General features: G+C 34.1%; 2 protein-coding genes across 5 annotated transcripts in view; one reads left to right on the top strand and one right to left on the bottom strand.

The window, feature by feature from the left end:
* The first annotated feature begins 1,091 nt into the window (after positions 1-1,091).
* Positions 1,092-5,935, top strand: LOC149565145 (uncharacterized). The gene is made up of 5 exons (XM_089818695.1): positions 1,092-1,382; positions 2,077-2,376; positions 3,698-3,928; positions 4,027-4,155; positions 5,520-5,935. The coding sequence occupies exons 1-5, from the start codon at positions 1,143-1,145 to the stop codon at positions 5,712-5,714; spliced, it is 1,095 nt and encodes a 364-aa protein (XP_089674821.1). The 5' UTR covers positions 1,092-1,142; the 3' UTR covers positions 5,715-5,935.
* Positions 5,936-8,667: 2,732 nt separating this feature from the next.
* Positions 8,668-16,447, bottom strand: part of LOC149565143 (calcineurin B-like protein 3) — a 197,452-nt gene continuing 189,672 nt past the window's right edge. For all 4 annotated transcript variants that reach the window (XM_089818694.1, XM_089818692.1, XM_089818693.1 and 1 more), the window contains one exon: positions 8,668-9,169. In XM_089818694.1, the coding sequence (XP_089674820.1) occupies positions 9,100-9,169 (70 nt within the window). In that variant the 3' untranslated portion in view covers positions 8,668-9,099. The remainder of the gene's footprint in view (positions 9,170-16,447) is intronic.

Below are 16,447 nucleotides of genomic sequence, written 5' to 3'. Positions count from 1 at the left end.
AATTTTTGGCAGGATGATTTCAATTTGGAGGAAAAATGAAGGGTAGGTTCTTGCCAAGTGGCAGAATTCTTCCCTAAACAGTAGGGGCTATTTCCAGCCCCACCCCTTTCGCATCTGCTCAACTAAAAAGTAGGGGCTTCTAGTTAATAGGAAAAGATTCCAAATTAAGCTTTAGCCCCCACAAAATATTATCATGGGACCTCCAGCTCTTTAAATATAGAGCCCAAGCCCCCCCTCATGGGACCCCAGGGTAATATTTTAGAGGGGGCTAAAGCTTTAATTGGAATCTTTTCTTACAAAATAGGAGCCCTGGATTTTTAGCCCGCTCAATTTGAGCTGGTGAAAATGGAGTGGGGCTGAATTTAGGCCCACCACCTTAGGGAAGATTTCTGCGATTTGTCAAACCTACTCTTCATTTTCCCACCAAAATGAAATAATCCCACTAAACAAATTTATGAAGAAATATATATTTTTATTTTCGAAATTCATGAGACGAATTTAAGGAGCTAATTTTTAAAGCTGATTCACATATAAATCCATAGGACCGCTTCTCTTTTAAATATGCCTAAAAAAATCCTAGCTCATGGAACCCCAGCCTAAGCCTGCTCTTAGACATCAAATAGTATATTGATTGTGAAAAGTTTTTGACTTCCCATTCTACATGAAATTAGGGGCAGCATGCTGAGAAAGTGGCATGATTGACAACATCACCATCCGCTGGCGGTGGCTTGGCTTCCAAACCAGTCCAAAAAAACGCTCATTATCTCCACGCGTCAATGAGATTTAAATCCACACAGACATTTATGATCTTCAAAGAACAAATCCCTTTTGTGGGTCAACATTTTGAAGGTTGGATAGAAAGCCCGGGCGAGAACACTCATTCCAATCCTCTCGTGGCGGCAGATCAATGGAAGCCCAAAAATGTCAAAGACCCACTTGGACTGGTAAGTTTCCGGTCTTTCTCGAAATATCTGACAAAGTTGCGATTTTTCAAGAATGTGCGACGCGTGTAAAGATTCAAACATTTTTAGTCGGCAGAACAGTGGACTGAAAGGAACAAGTATAAATGCTTCCATGGCTGCTCTCGGGGTATTTTCATAGCAATTAAAGAAACTGAAACAGATTTTTCTTTTTGGGGAAGGATGAACATGGAGAGCAGTGTGAGCACGGGTACTGTGGTCGATGGATCTCAACTGAGGCAGTTGGTGGAGAACAAAGAGACATTTCAGAGATTTGTGGACGAGAAATTCTGTGAGTTGGATAAAGATAAAAGTGGGAACTTGAATGTGGAGGAGCTTCAGCCCATTGTCACCAACATTGGCAAAGCCCTAGGCTTGCCTTCCAGGGGCTCTTCACCGGACTCTGATCACATTTATGAAGAGGTTTGCTTCAAAGATCTTTACAATCTATGATATTAGGAGAATGCTGTTTCATTTTTGTTTTGAATTCAATTGTGCTTAACGATTCAAGAGTTCAGATGATATTATGTGATCTATATTTAGAATGAAGAGGACTCAGGGAATCAAAATGAAGTATGATCCAGAAAATTCTTAAATGTAATTGAATTTTAAATATAATTTAATTTAGAAACAGCAAACAGCATTCTCGAGATTTTTACATCTCCATAATCTGTTTTCAAAATAGAAGCCGAAATAATCAAAATGATAGATCAAGAGTACAATCTGAAATATCAATGTAAAAGTCTTAAATATAATTGAATTCAGAAATAGCAAACAGCATTCTCGAAATTTTTACATCAACATCTCGTTTTTTCGAAAATAGGAACCAAAATAATAAAAATAATAGATCGAAGAGTACAATTTAAATATTAGTAAAACTTGTAAAACTCAATAGAATTTTGAATCAGCAAACTACATTCGATGCTTAGATTTTATGTAAGATATAATATCCCCTGCTTTTGAAATTTTTACAATTCCCCTGTTAATTTTTAAAATCCCATCTTCCATTTTTTTAACGAATCTTCTTTGATTTTTGAAATTTCAATCTTGAATCTTTTTTAACAGTTTCCTTGCTAATTTTTAAAATTCTGATCTTGATTTTTTCTCCTGAATTCAGGTGTCAAAGGAATTTTTACATGGGAAGGAACGTATAAGCAAAGAAGAATTTAGCTCTGTTCTGGCTGATTTCCTTTTGGGAATGGCGGAGGGGTTGGAAAGGGATCCGATCTTTCTTCAAACCATCACTGGCCAAGAATTGCAAGGCTATGTGAACAGTGCTGAGTTTGAAGCATTTGCAGTGGCCATTTATTCTCAGTTGTCAACAGAAGAAGGAGAGAAAACCATAGAGACATTTCTTATCCAAGCTTTAGAAAATATCCCGGTGGACAAGGGCATGCCCCCTGCATCAGATGAAACTGTAAGAAGAGATTTTTAATTTATTTTAGTTTAATTTTTAATTATTTAAGAAAGGAATTGCAATTTTTTTATGAATAATTATTTTCAATTATGTAATTTGAGGTACTGTATTATATAGATTTGTCAAGTTTCTATTTTTTTAAAATGATTTTCAAATATATATGGCATGACACAATTAGCAGATCTTAAGTCTTTTCAAAATAAGTTTTGACATGAAATTACTTCACTAATAAACTAACTATTCTCAACTACCATTCTCACTTAAAACCCCACTTCTGTTTTAGTTCATCTCCTATGTTTACATTCATGTTTTCAATGATTTCAATGTCATTATTAGTTATACATTTCAAATAAAAAATCTCTTTAATTTTATTGTTCATGTGTCTTTTTCTTAGGTTCTTGTTTTTCTTCTATCAGTTGTTTTATATTAAAAAGAGATCTCCTTTCATATTTTGTTTGGATTCAGTGAAGATAAAACAAAACATTTTTTTAGTTCTATTGTTATAGCTGTGAAAAGACGTGTGTTTGTTTCCTTTTGATCTTCTTTTGTCTCTCTCACTTGTTTTTATATTGAGACGGAATTATTTTATTCTTTCATCCTTTTTTTGAGGTTCATTGAAGATGATGGAAAACAACACTAAATTGATATATGATATCATCTTTGGTCTCTGAATGATATATAATATGTAGACTTTTTATGATAATTGTGTGTAGAATAAACTTTTATTCCTTCTTTTTCCTTTCACAATTTTGTAAACGTAAAAAGGATTATTAGCTTGATGAATTTAAATCTACACATAACTACCACAACTTTTTCACATAGTCATGTAGAATTTATTCATAACAAATATTTTTTGTCTATTATGATATGGGTACACATTTAATAGAATAATCTATTTATTTATTCATTTCTTATTATTTCTTTTTGTTGATCAAACTTTTTTTAAGACTTTTTTTACTAACAACTTAAACCATTTTGTTCCTCTATATTGCTTATTTTTTAAGATATCATTAAAAAAAATTAACATCTATTTGAATAAATAAAAAATTAGAATTCATTTTTAAAATTCTTTAAAAAAAATACATATGTTCAAATTTCACAAAAGATAAAAGTAAAAAATACACACCATTAGACTTTAAAAGTACCTCTCTTTCCCCCTTTTAAACTTGTTCAAAACTTTTGATTATTGCAAATTTAAGTCACTACTATAAAAGATTTAACAATTGTTTTAATAGAGAAGATCATTTGAAGAACTTCTAAGAAACCAACTCTTTATTATACTTGTAATGAAATGTTCTGAAGTCATCTCTATTTGTCACAGGTGATGAAAAATATAGTGAAACCAGCAATCAAATCTCAAGCGACATATATAGATTTGCAGGCACCATGTGGAGATTTGAACCAAATAGCTTTTATAGAGATTTTCAAGAAGGTGGTGGAAGATGCTGCATTGCAATTGAAGGCTACACCAGTCACTGTGGCCCGTTGTGAGAAGACTTATGATGGGAAAGGTGTCAAAAGAATGTTGCATCAAAAATCTGAATTGGAAAAGGTAATGGAATAGAACATCTAAAACTTAAGCAGTGGAAGATAATTAATAGTAATCCAAAACAATGTTGACATTTTGTGGACTTTTGTGGATCATGGCAGGCACTCCAGATGACTTGGAAATCACTACCAAAAGATAAACATGGCGTTCTTCCAAGGGAATATCTTCGAGTGGGACTTGATATGTTGGCCCCTTCAGTTGCCTTGCCCCCTTTAGGAGCAGTCAATCAGGTATTTTGATACATATTGATCCCTATTTTGCTACCTTCATTATATTTATGTTGATACATCAACAATAGAAACTATCCCCATTGCCTACTTTAGAAAATATGACCACTTTGAAGCTCACTTTAAGATTTCTCTCCAAACTATCAAGGAAATGCCCACAAACTAGACAAGAGGCTAGAATCCTGATTTTTCTTTTCTTTTTTGAATTCTTCATTGTTGAGTAAATCAGCCACAAACATGGAACTCTGTATCTATGGTAGCACTCCATGAACTCGTCTAAAATCAACTTATACTAAAAACTTTACACAAAAAAAGACATGTAACATAGACAACATACCAATCTAACAGAGTGCCCATACCACTTAACCAACAATAACCAAGATGAGGATCCATCACCTTAAAACTAGAAGAATTAAACACCAACATCATTGCCAAGGGTGCAAGAGATAATTATATACAATGGATTTTTAACTTTTAAGTGAACTTTAATAGATAGAATGAATTTTAACTATGTTTATATGATTAGACTATCCAATGAAATGAGAGGATTAGAATTAATTTACTTTCAATGACCATTTTTGTATTGTATATCTTGATTAGGAAACTCTCAAAATTATGAAACCTTATGTTCTCCAAAGACCTCCTTCAAATTGTTCACTTGAAACACTGAAATCAAATGATTAATGAACATCCCCTGCCATTATGATTTGAACATGCCAAACTTAAAAGAATAACTTTTTCTTCAGAAAAATCAAGCATTCTTTTTAGCGTTGGCCATATTTCTTCCTCATGTCCATGATGAAATCATCAATATCATTGGTTGTCAGATTGGTGAGAAAAATCCCCTTCACATCTCTCTTAGAACACATGGTTTGTTTCTTCCAACGAATGTAATAATATAGTTGCCCATGCAAGTAAGTTGTTTGATTTTGATGGGAAATGGCATTAAGTTGGGTTTTCATACATTGTCCTCCACTGTTTTTATTTTATTTTAACCAAACGTCTTACAAAGCTACAAACAAAAAACCGACAACTTGTAGTGTTGCTTCATTATTATTAATGCAACCAACTTTTAATTTGAGAGACTAACTTCCCATGTCTCTTTTTTTTAACCATTAGAGAGCCCATTATCAGGGAGTCTATGAGGTTGCTACAAATATTTTTAAATGTTCAAATTGTAGAGATAATACTATAATTGCACAATATAATGGATTGAAGATATTACCTCTATCAAATATATATTTGGATAAAACTGTGTTTTTAGCATTTTTTTCAAAAACATATATAAACAACATATTTGACATTTTAATAAATAAGACAGCAATTTCAAAAATTTACTAATGAGAAATTTTGTTGTCTGTATACAGATGGATGAAGTCATCTCAGAAGTTTTTAAAATGGTGAAAGCAGATGAAGGAGGAATTCTGAATGAAAATGAATTTAATAAATTAATGCTACAAATACTTGCTAGTATCATGCTCCAACTTGACGGGAATCCAATTCGTGTGTCTAGTGTTGAAGTTGTTAATAGCTCACCTACTCTTAATGATTTCCCACTCTAAAATTTGTAACCTTCTCAATTTCATAGCTAATTGAATGATCGTAGACAATTGACATTTGTAAATAAATGAAACATATTATTCATTATATTAGGATTGCTCTTTGAAGGGGGAGACCCTTAATTGGCAAAGGATAAAAAGCTTCGAAGCTTGTAAAGTTAAAAAAATGTTTGACAAAAGATTTCATTTTTTCATGAATTATAAATCTATATTTTGAGTGTGCATTGGGTGATTTTTGAAAAGTTGTAGAATCCTTTATCAAATATAATTTGGATTGTATTTGATTTAATCTTTTGTAACATCACATTGACAGGGAAAAAATCTTTTAAAAGTGTTTATGAAAAGTTTTTGAATGTACATTCATTTGGATTGAATTTGAGTTAATCTTTATGTTCATTGAAATTGCAAGATAATGTAATTATAAGAAATTATATATTTTTCTATTTCTTCAGTAATTTTAAGTTAATGTATTTGAGTTAATAAGAAAGGATGTTGATTTTGAAATCCCACTAAAAAATCTAGTCCATCAAAACTTTCTACTATTGAAGAATGCAAAACAACAAAAGATATGAGCTCTCCACTCTTAATCCTTATTTGTCGTTTGTTGTAAGGATCTATGGTTCCTCAAATTTATTATTAATGTGTTATTTGTGTCTACTTCATTCATTACTAGGGTTTTGTCCTTTGCGGCTAAGATTCCTATTAATGTGTTTTCTTTTATTGTCCCATATCAAGAGTATGCTTTTTTGTATTTGAAGTCACCAAATGTGGCTCTATTATTATTAATAGTCTGAGATGTGCTACCATTGTTGTTGTACTCTACTAATTGTGTACAAATTTTGTTAGTGTCTCCCTTATTTTGTTGACTTCTATTATTGGTGGCCATAGTTTTTCTCTCAACTTGTCAATACTAATGTTGCTCTATATTTTAGGAAGAATTTCCATCCTCTTTTCCATGCCAAATCATCCTCAATGGTGGTTTGTGTCCAAGATATGATGAATAATGGGGACTTCTACCAATGAAGGGGTTCTTTGAATAGTTTCTCCAATTTGTGGTCTTCTTTTAACAATCTTTACATGACTGCAAGATTCATGAGGTCTCTTGTGGTGGGTAAGATTGAGCCCTATTTACCAATGCTAAAAGTTTCTCCATTTCCTCATTTTCCTCTTTAAAGGACAAAAGTTTGGTGCTAGGAAAGTTGCAAGCTTGGGAGAGCCTTCTCTCTCGATTAACCTTGGTCAACTTTAATCTTCATATTGAGCCACTAAATGTACATCCTCAATGGGTTTGACTTCAAAAACTTCCTCTGGTTTTTGGAGCCTTCGTGGTACAAGACTACTGGTAACATTTAATTGTTTCTTGAAAGTTGATGATTCCACTTTATTTATGGACACTTCACATTTGTGTGCATTCTTGTGGATATTTAACATCTTCGAACCCCTTCGTGGAGTCATGGTTTTAAATGTTGGGGATATGCCTTGTGATCAACTTTTGGTTATGATGGCTTCCCTTTCAAAGGTCATTGATGCTTCTCCATTGGTCACTTGGCTACAAATTGTCCTATTTCACATTGCAGAGGCTCTACTAGGAAGCGGTGGAATGCTAATGATGAACACTTTAAATATCCACGCTCTTGATTGTTCCTTGAATGATTCCTCTCAGGATGATGGCATGTCTCTTTCTTTTGGTGTAGTTCTAATGTCCTGGACTCTATTGCGGAACCTTGTACCCTCCACTTGCATACTGAGCCACCCTCAACTTCAAACCATCCTCACCATTTTTCTATTAGACTTCCTAAAGGGAAATCACTCCCTGATTCACCTTAATTTCTCTATACGAATTCTTCATTTTAGAGTGTTGATGGGGACTTTGTGGGGGTTCTCGTGCTTCCTCTTGTAACAAGCATTTATATGATCGTATTGATTGGATTGTTTTCCGCAGTCTTCTTAAACTCATACTTGTGTTGTGGATGAAAGGTTAGCTCCCTCTTTACCAATGTTTGTCTAAGTGGGATATCAGTGGTCCCTGCTCTTTCTTTTTTGTGTCTTGTCTTGTTTGTCAACTTGGCTGTAATTGTTCCTCTTTCTCTTGTTTGTACTGGTTCTTTGTTGTTTATGGCTTGTTTGGACCAGTTTCATCCAGTCTTTTGCCAGATTTTGTATATGGTCAAGGCCCTTGTTTCCCAATTTTATTTTTATTTTTCAGGTTCTTCCTTTTGTTCAACAGCCTGGTCATTTCACAATCGCTGCTTACCCTGATTAAAAACAAAAGAATTGTAACTATGTTGTAATTGCTCAAATTGGACTGCATATCATTGCATGATGGGAGATATATCAGCTATTGTTGAACTTATAAGGAAGAGAAATGTCAAAGGGAATATTGAAGTGTTATGATCAAGGTAAGTGGAAAGGGGAATCATATTTTTTCATGCATATGATATTGCTACTTGACAACCAAACAAGGAAAATAAGTCAGAAACAATTCTCTCAATTATGTATATAGATTTTCTCCTTGAAGATGTGGCTTCCCACTTGTGAAGCAAGGCAAGATACGTTGAAGAAGAAATGTAACAAGTTTGTGGCATTTGATTTTAGAGAGTGACCAAGTTATGGGATATTACAAGTCTCCAATGAAACAAAACTTACTTTATGAGGAAGAAATTTGGTGAAACCCCAACTGTACTTCAGTTTTACAAGAACATGATGCTGAAGTTAACAATATGGGAGTTTTGTTCAGATTTTTACTGTGAAAATGGAATTTGACTCATTTTGTTGATTGGTGATTTAATCTTTCATTTAGGACATTGTACTTGCCAATTAGGTTAACCCTATTTTGGTGGCACTGGTTCATGAATCTTTCACTACCCTTGTACAAGAAAAAATAATTAAATATAGTATGATGTGTTTAACTCTGCTTTTAGTTTTTGAAAACTGAATTTATAAAAAAAGGACACAGTCAAGGCAAGAGTTGAACCATTTATTTCAAAATAATTTTGATAACAAAAACAGAGCATATGCATTTGGAACAGTAGACATACTAACTTCCCACGCGTGATTACATTTTCCTCAGAGATCATGTTGTACAAATTTTCAAATGAATAAAAAAGCAATGGACATCCTTCTATACATGGCACAACCATGCAACCTACCAGATACAGTCTACTTATAGACAGGAGGGAAAAAATATAATTAAAAAAATGGATAAATCTGTACTAAAACATGTGAAATATAATGAGAACAGAGGTAATGTTGGTCATGTTAAACTGGATGGACATCATCCTTATTTAAACAGTTTCATACATGTTGAACCTAGATTTTGAGTTCAGATAGGTATTTGCACTTAATGCTGCCTCTTTAAACTCTGCAGTAAGGATTTTGCACATGGTTGCTATTCATTGACAACTCCATCTTCAACTTGAGAATAAAACACAAAGCTTGGAAATGATGTTGTAATATCCCTGATAAACCAATCAGAATGGTTAGAATCACTTCTTCAAAAGATAATTTCCACAATTACATAATAAGATCCCCATGACAATACCATGCAGAAACATACAGAGAGGACATTTTAATCCTAATGCTTATTTCTACACCCTAGGCAACCTTAAGGGTTCTTCAACAATTTTAGTAATAAATGTAAAAAAAATGTAGTCAAGTGATTATATAAGGAGCATTACCCAGAAAACATAACCATTTGCACTTAAAACAAAAACAGAAAATTTCCAATTTTACTCATTTAACATAAATGACTTCATCAGGCAAACACATGACTCCATAAGTGACCAAAATATTTGTCAGTCTAAGACTTCAAATTTGTCTGCTTCCTGTCTCAGTCTAAGTTGAATGCTGAAATAAATCAAATTGCCACTAACGTCAAAGGAGTCTCTTTTAAATTTAAATGTTTAAAGTTCATTACAGTACAAACCTTGTGAGGTATATTCATGAAGAAATCAGTGAGGAAATAATCGTCCGATTATCCACATTAATCCTCGCACTTTTTCTGTTGAACATTTTCTTACATATTATTGCAAATGCTGTAGCTTGGATTCTAGAGCATATAGTGATATTTTGAATTCCTAAAAAAATCATAATTTTCCTTCTCATCGGTCTATTTTACAGAAATTTCTTGAACAAGGAAAGTCTGAAAATAGGCCTATGGAGAAACGAAAAGTAAAATTCTGCACATTGATTCTTTGAACTTCGATAAAAAACTAATAACCAAAAGTTAGATTTCTACCTCTTCAGATTTCTAGATCTTCTGTTTCTCTAATAATGGGATCTATTAATGTTTGATGTGATTTAACTATTTTGTTTACCACTAAATTCAAGCTGCCCTCTATAATCCATGGTGTATACAGTATTATATAGACTTAATTAGTTAATGGTGCATCCTATGTTGTCTCTAACAAAGCCACCAATGTTTATTTATTGTATATTTTATATTGTTCATTGTATAAAGTTTTAAGCTGTGATTGAAGGGGTCCAGCTAGGGTGCGATTAAATCATGAAACAATGAAAATGGGAATAGCATAGGTAACTGGCAGTTGCCATGTCAAATCAAACGCATATCACAAACATTTGTAAGAAAATTACCAAGACATTTGAAATGCAACTGCATTTCTGATTAAATCTTGTATGATGCAAGTGATGGTGTTTGTATATTCTTTCCCCCTTGTAAATCTTTACAATTTTTATTGCACGGGCAATCACTTTCTCCACCTATAATTCAAAATCACTTTGATATAAATTCTGATCTCTTGATTCTTAAGCTTTTGTTGTTACATTAGCTAGAATAAAGGCTTTTCAAATTTCACATTTTTTTTTCACTTTCCAAAGTAAATATAGTATCCTATTATCCCTTCCATTTGATTTTTGCTTTTGTTTATATTGCCAAAGGGTATCCTCACAACCTAGCCCAGCACCCATTTTGGGGTGAGCTAAGGCAAGTCTAATCCCTGGGGATGTACCAAGCAGCCCACCTGCCAGATGCATTGGGTGAAATCTGGGCTTTGGAGTTGGACTCGTGACCTATGTGAAGAAAGCCCACAGCCCAAACCAACTCCACTAGCTGCGCCAGCTCCCTTCCATTTGATGTTGTTCTAGTGGAATCTGAAATTATTAAATTGTGACTATTTTTCATTAAAGGTAAAACAGGTTTGGAAAGGCGTCCAAGTCCTTTTAGAAATTTTGTTAAACACGATAAGTGTCCCTAAACAACAGCATACTGAAAGCCAACAGTGAACTCTAAAGGCTACGGCAACACACAACAAGGAAATACAATGGAACTGGCCTTAAACTAAAAATGCCCCAGCAAAAACAAACAGAGAATTAGAAAACAGAACCAGACAAAATTCAAGGAGGTTTGAAATTGAGCCTGCTCAAAGAGTTTCGGCAGTCAAGTTTGACCCAAATGGGTTAATATAAGCTACTTTTCATTCAACCAAAGTTTCATTGACATGGCTACAAATACAAATACGGATACAGCATCAGATTGTCATGCCCCACAACGAAAGATAAACAAGATATTTAACATGCCATAAAACTGTCTAATTAATTTAGACTTAACAGTTTTCTACCATATCGAACGAAAAGAGTTAATCATTTCCCGTGATTATTATGGCCTGAATAATATGTGATATTTGATAGACTCTAAACAAGTCAGCAATTTTCATACAAGTTGACAATCCTAATTACAGAAAACTGCAATTATCATCCTGCAACAGAGAGCTCCTACTCTTGATACATCCTTAACTGCTATCGATTTGTATGTGTGGGGACAACCTTTGGGCATAGTGTTGTCATTATCTTGTGTGAGCTTTATATTTATCAAGAATAAGCTCTATGCTCTTGGTATATGATAGAGTGAATACATATAATCATAATTTTAGTAGAAGCGAGCCTTCGCTGAATAATTTGGAAAGGCGCAAAATGACTAGCCTGAAGTTGGAAAGGCTTATAAACCTTGGACACACCTGGTAACGAGTGATTAAAAACTGATAATCACTGCCCTTAATAACAGCAACTAAGAAGGCCTCTAACTACAATGATTCTTTAAGAGAAGACATATCATTACTAAAGCCTAAAGGGTTGCAACTCTTGGTATGAAGGGTGTTTATTCATCCCCTTTTGAGGATATATAATATTCAAGGCAGATTGCAAATTGAGGGAAAGGGAAAACAAGGAGAACAGAATATCATTAAGTGACCAGACAAAGGAATGAATCAGATTAAGAAGCCCATAAGATATTATATATACAGGAGCTTGATTCAGTACTGTAGTTTGAGTTCTTTATATATAGCATAGTAGATATTTATATGTCTGCACAATGTGCCATATGATCCATTGTTGATTATGACTCTTTAACATAGAATAATGAATATCATCTATATATGCTTATTACTGATTTGAATATGATATTGATAACTGATTACTGCATATAGAGAATACAGAAATCAAATCTGAGTCTAGGGTGTTTATGTCATTCCATTATCAGTAAATACCGGTGCTACCTAAGGACGGGTATCAAGCGTGTAAACCCCAGTCCCCATACCGGGGACACTTCAAGGAAAGGGGAACAGGCAGGGGACATCACCAACCCATCGGCAATGGCCGTACATCCCAAGGACGGCCGGGACGCCATAGCCATCCCTCAACTGCCCCCAGGGCCGCCAGCTGTCCCTGACAGGAATAGCTATGATAAGTCAAACAAAGGCTTTCCAACATGGCTTCTTTCTGCTCAAATTGTGGGCTCCTCCTCCCTATTTGTCTTAAATGGCCAAAAGCATGGCATATACATTGCATTTTCTAATTTTATTTCTCATTCATAACAAATTTATCCTCTCATTCACAGCAGTAGCTTTGATTTTGAGTTTTCAATTGAAGGAGCAGAAGCAAGGGTCTGTGAAAGTGATTTTTTCATTTCAGGAAACAAGAGCTTGGAGGAGGTAAATTTAAAGATCCTTCCATGCTTTTATTTTTCATTTTATTTCAAAGCTTAAACTTGAAATAGTTTGATTTTTATTTATTTTTTGCATTGTTTCAGTCCATTCTTCAATCTCAAAAAAAAACTAAAATGAGCAGCAGTGAGGATACCAGTAGTGAGGGAAAATTGGAAATGGGTGGTCCAAATGTAGGTCAAACTCAAAGTGTCGAAGCTAGTAGTGAGCAGCAACCTGATTTGTTTTAGTGGCCATAAACAATCATGAGAAAAAATGCAAAGGGCCTGTTTGTCAGGAAAAAACCTCTTCTCCAATATGTTACACCTAGGGTTCAAAAGAAAAATAATTCACAAGGGACTTAAAGTGTGGGATTGTCATGTTTGTAATGATGATTTTTAAGGCAGCTATACAAGAGCGATGTAAGAACCCCTGTGGTTCTAACTCAGACAAAACTTGGAATGTTTCAACTTCAGATGTCTGACATTTTGTCAACCTCTTTACATGCAAACTAATAAAGCTTGTTTCACCAATAATCTGAATTTTCAATGAGACAGACTTGCAAGCAACTATGTAATATACTTCAATTGGCTTAATATTCAACACGGCATTTTGTCAAAGACGTGGCAAACATACTACAATACATGACATCAAACCATCTTTACAACATTGCATAATTTCTCCTTTTATTTCAATTTTGGAAATGAATTACATTCATTATCAACTAGTAAACTTGGAATTTGCTAGCATGTATTATTGAGTTCTAAATATCAGGCATAGCTATCCTAGAAAAAATTATTCTTTGACACCAAGCTGTGAATTGCAAAGTAGAGACACTAAACTGTCAAACTGTGCCTTTCTGGACACTAATGTCACACCCTCAGCACTAAAATTGCCTTCAAATATTACAATGGCAACCTTTAATTCCAAACACAGCCCTTCATATAGCTGCTATCTGCATTAAAATAACACTTCCCTGACTTGCAAACTGTACCAGAGATGAAACTCTAAATCCTCTTCACAATTTCCAGTCATAATCTCTGGATGAGATCATTGCTGGCACAATTCACTGCCAGAGAACAAACAATTGAAAGTGCAAATACACAGAAGAATTCTCAATTCTTTAAGTATGAAAACTTCAAACCCTTGCTCAATTTTCTTCACCCAAGGGCTAAAATTATCAAAAGCAAATGTTGGTAGAATGGATTTTTCCAAAGTAACGAGCATCGGAATCGTATTGGAATCGGCAAGGCCGAATTGAATCGCGAATCAGCTATGAATTGGAATCAAATTGGCCACGAATTGGAAAATTTAAAAAACCCTTGAAATTTAGTGAGTAACTTATTTCATAAACCCTTTATCACTGATTCAATTCACCAATTCACAAAAAATCGTTTGGCTTGAATCAAATCACATGAATCGCCACAATTCTCATTAAGGCAGCTATACAAGAGCAATGTAAGAACCCCTGCGGTTCTAACTCTGACAAAAATTGGAATGTTTCAACTTTAGATGTTTGACATTTTGTCAAACTCTTTGCATGCAAACTAATAAAGCTTGTTTCACCAATAATCTGAATTTTCAATGAGACAGACTTGCAAGCAACTATGTAATATCCTTCAATTGGCTTAATATTCAACACGGCATTTTGTCAAAGACTTGGCAAACATACTACAATACATGACATCAAACTATCTTTGCAACATTGCATAATTTCTCCTTTTATTTCAATTCTGAAAATTAATTACATTCATTTATCAACTAGTGAACCAGGAATTCGATAACATGTATTATTGAGCACCAAATATTAGGCACAGCTATCCTAGAAACAATTATTCTTTGACATAAAGCTGTGAATTGCGAAGTAGAGGCACTAAACTGTCAAACTGTGCCTTTCTGGACACTAATGTCACACCCTCAGCACTAAAATGGCCTTCAAATATTACAGCATCAGCCTTTAATTCCAAAGGCAGCCCTTCATATAGCTGCTATCTGCATTAAAATAACATTTCCCTGACTTGCAAACTGCACCAGAGATGAAACTCTAAATCTTCTTCACAATTTGATCACCAAATTAAGCAGTCATAATCTCTGGATGAGATCATTGCTGGCACAATTCACTGCCAGAGAACAAACAATTCAAAGTGCAAATACGTAGAAGAATTCTCAATTCTTCAAGTATGAAAACTTCAAACCCTTGCTCAATTTTCTTCTCCCAAGGGCCAAAATTATCAAAAGCAAATGTCAATAGAATGGTTTTTTCCAAAGTAACGAGAATCGGAATTGAATCAGAATCGGCAAGGCCGAATCAAATAGCGAATCGGCCATGAATCGGAATCAAATCAGCCACGAATCAGAAAATTTTAAAATCCCTTGAAATTTAGTAACTTATTTCATAAACCCTTTATCACTGATTCGATTCACCATTTCACAAAAAGTTGTTTGGCTTGAATCAAATCATCGAATCACGTGAATCGCCATGATTCTCGTTACTATGGTTTTTTCTTTGCCTTAAATACACTTATAATCCTCAAAGACAAATTGCTGGAGGCTTCTTCGTCACACTTTTCATAACTTAAACATCCCATTTTCTTTTGATGTTGAATTTCATCAGTAATAATTAATCAGCATCTCCGGAGACAAGGTGATAGCATTTTGGCTGTGCCACCCATCCGTTGTCATTCTAGCAAAGACACAGGAATATCCTGACATCCTTGAAGGGGATAGGGGGATGGAAACGGGTCCTTTGACCCCTCCAGGGGATGCATGTGCATCCTCCGTCACAGCCAAAAAAAAGTGACTAACAAAAAAGCCATTTGGTGGAGCCACCATAGATTGATGAGGATGAAGATGCTTCAGATGCAGAGTTGGCTAATGTTCCTTTCATGGCTGTTGAGCTTAGAGAGTCTAATAGTTTCGATGATAATGAGTTCGCCGACCTCCTGAAGGATGACTAGAGGACTACATTTTGGACCTTGGCATTTTGATTTTGTAGTTCGTACTTGTTTTGATATATAAAGATTGAACATTGTATCATGTTACTCAATGTAATCATCTTTATGATGAGATACTCATACTTTTGATATCTATGACTATTATTTATATAATAGAAGTTAAGAACTCTTCCATTTGTTGATTTGAATATTTAAAATTTGAACATTTATTGTCCAGTGTTCAATACTCCACTTTCATATTCAATGCAATGTTCAAGTATTTAGTAATTCTAATTTACTAATTATTGTTTCACATCTTTATGTCATAATGTTATACATTTTTTCATAACTAGCATTTTAAGTACCTCATGTATAGTATATAGTATATACACCCCCTACCCGTCCCCCGTTGCTATCTGCGCCCACCCCCCCCCTTTCTGGTCCCCAAATGGAGGCCCCTTTGTCCCTCCTATCTACAAACCTGTCCCCCAAGGCTGTATAACTATGTAATTAATTCTTTAAATGCCCCTCATGTGAGATACCGATTGGCTTTTATTTTAAATCATTAAATGACATTTGTTTTCCTTTCTTGTTGATGAATGGATAAATTACAAAGAGAGATCATCCTTATAAAAGAGATCAAAACCTTAACAGGTAAATATCCTAGGTTTCATAATAATAATTAATAAAAGAATTAATTATTATATGCCTAAAGTTTAGCTCAAGTAAACTAGAGATAATAAGTGACTTAATAATTAAATCAAAATGATTTAATTAATAAAGCAATACCTTATTACTCTAACAATGTCCTAATACCAAGTCTAGGTACACTACCAAAAATAGAAACATGGGCATAATTAAATTACTA

This window comes from Cupressus sempervirens, chromosome 3 (assembly GCF_028749045.1).
Source record: "Cupressus sempervirens isolate cs-2001-9-10 chromosome 3, ASM2874904v1, whole genome shotgun sequence".
NCBI classification, from domain to species: domain Eukaryota; kingdom Viridiplantae; phylum Streptophyta; class Pinopsida; order Cupressales; family Cupressaceae; genus Cupressus; species Cupressus sempervirens.
This window is presented reverse-complemented; position numbering and strand designations above follow the sequence as displayed.

Coding starts and splice junctions, on each gene's coding strand:
- LOC149565145 (XM_089818695.1), top strand. CDS start 1,143: ATGAACATGGAGAGCAGTGTGAGCACGGGTACTGTGGTCGATGGATCT. Junction 2,377..3,697: donor CCCCTGCATCAGATGAAACT/GTAAGAAGAGAT, acceptor TATTTGTCACAG/GTGATGAAAAATATAGTGAA. Junction 3,929..4,026: donor AAAAATCTGAATTGGAAAAG/GTAATGGAATAG, acceptor GGATCATGGCAG/GCACTCCAGATGACTTGGAA.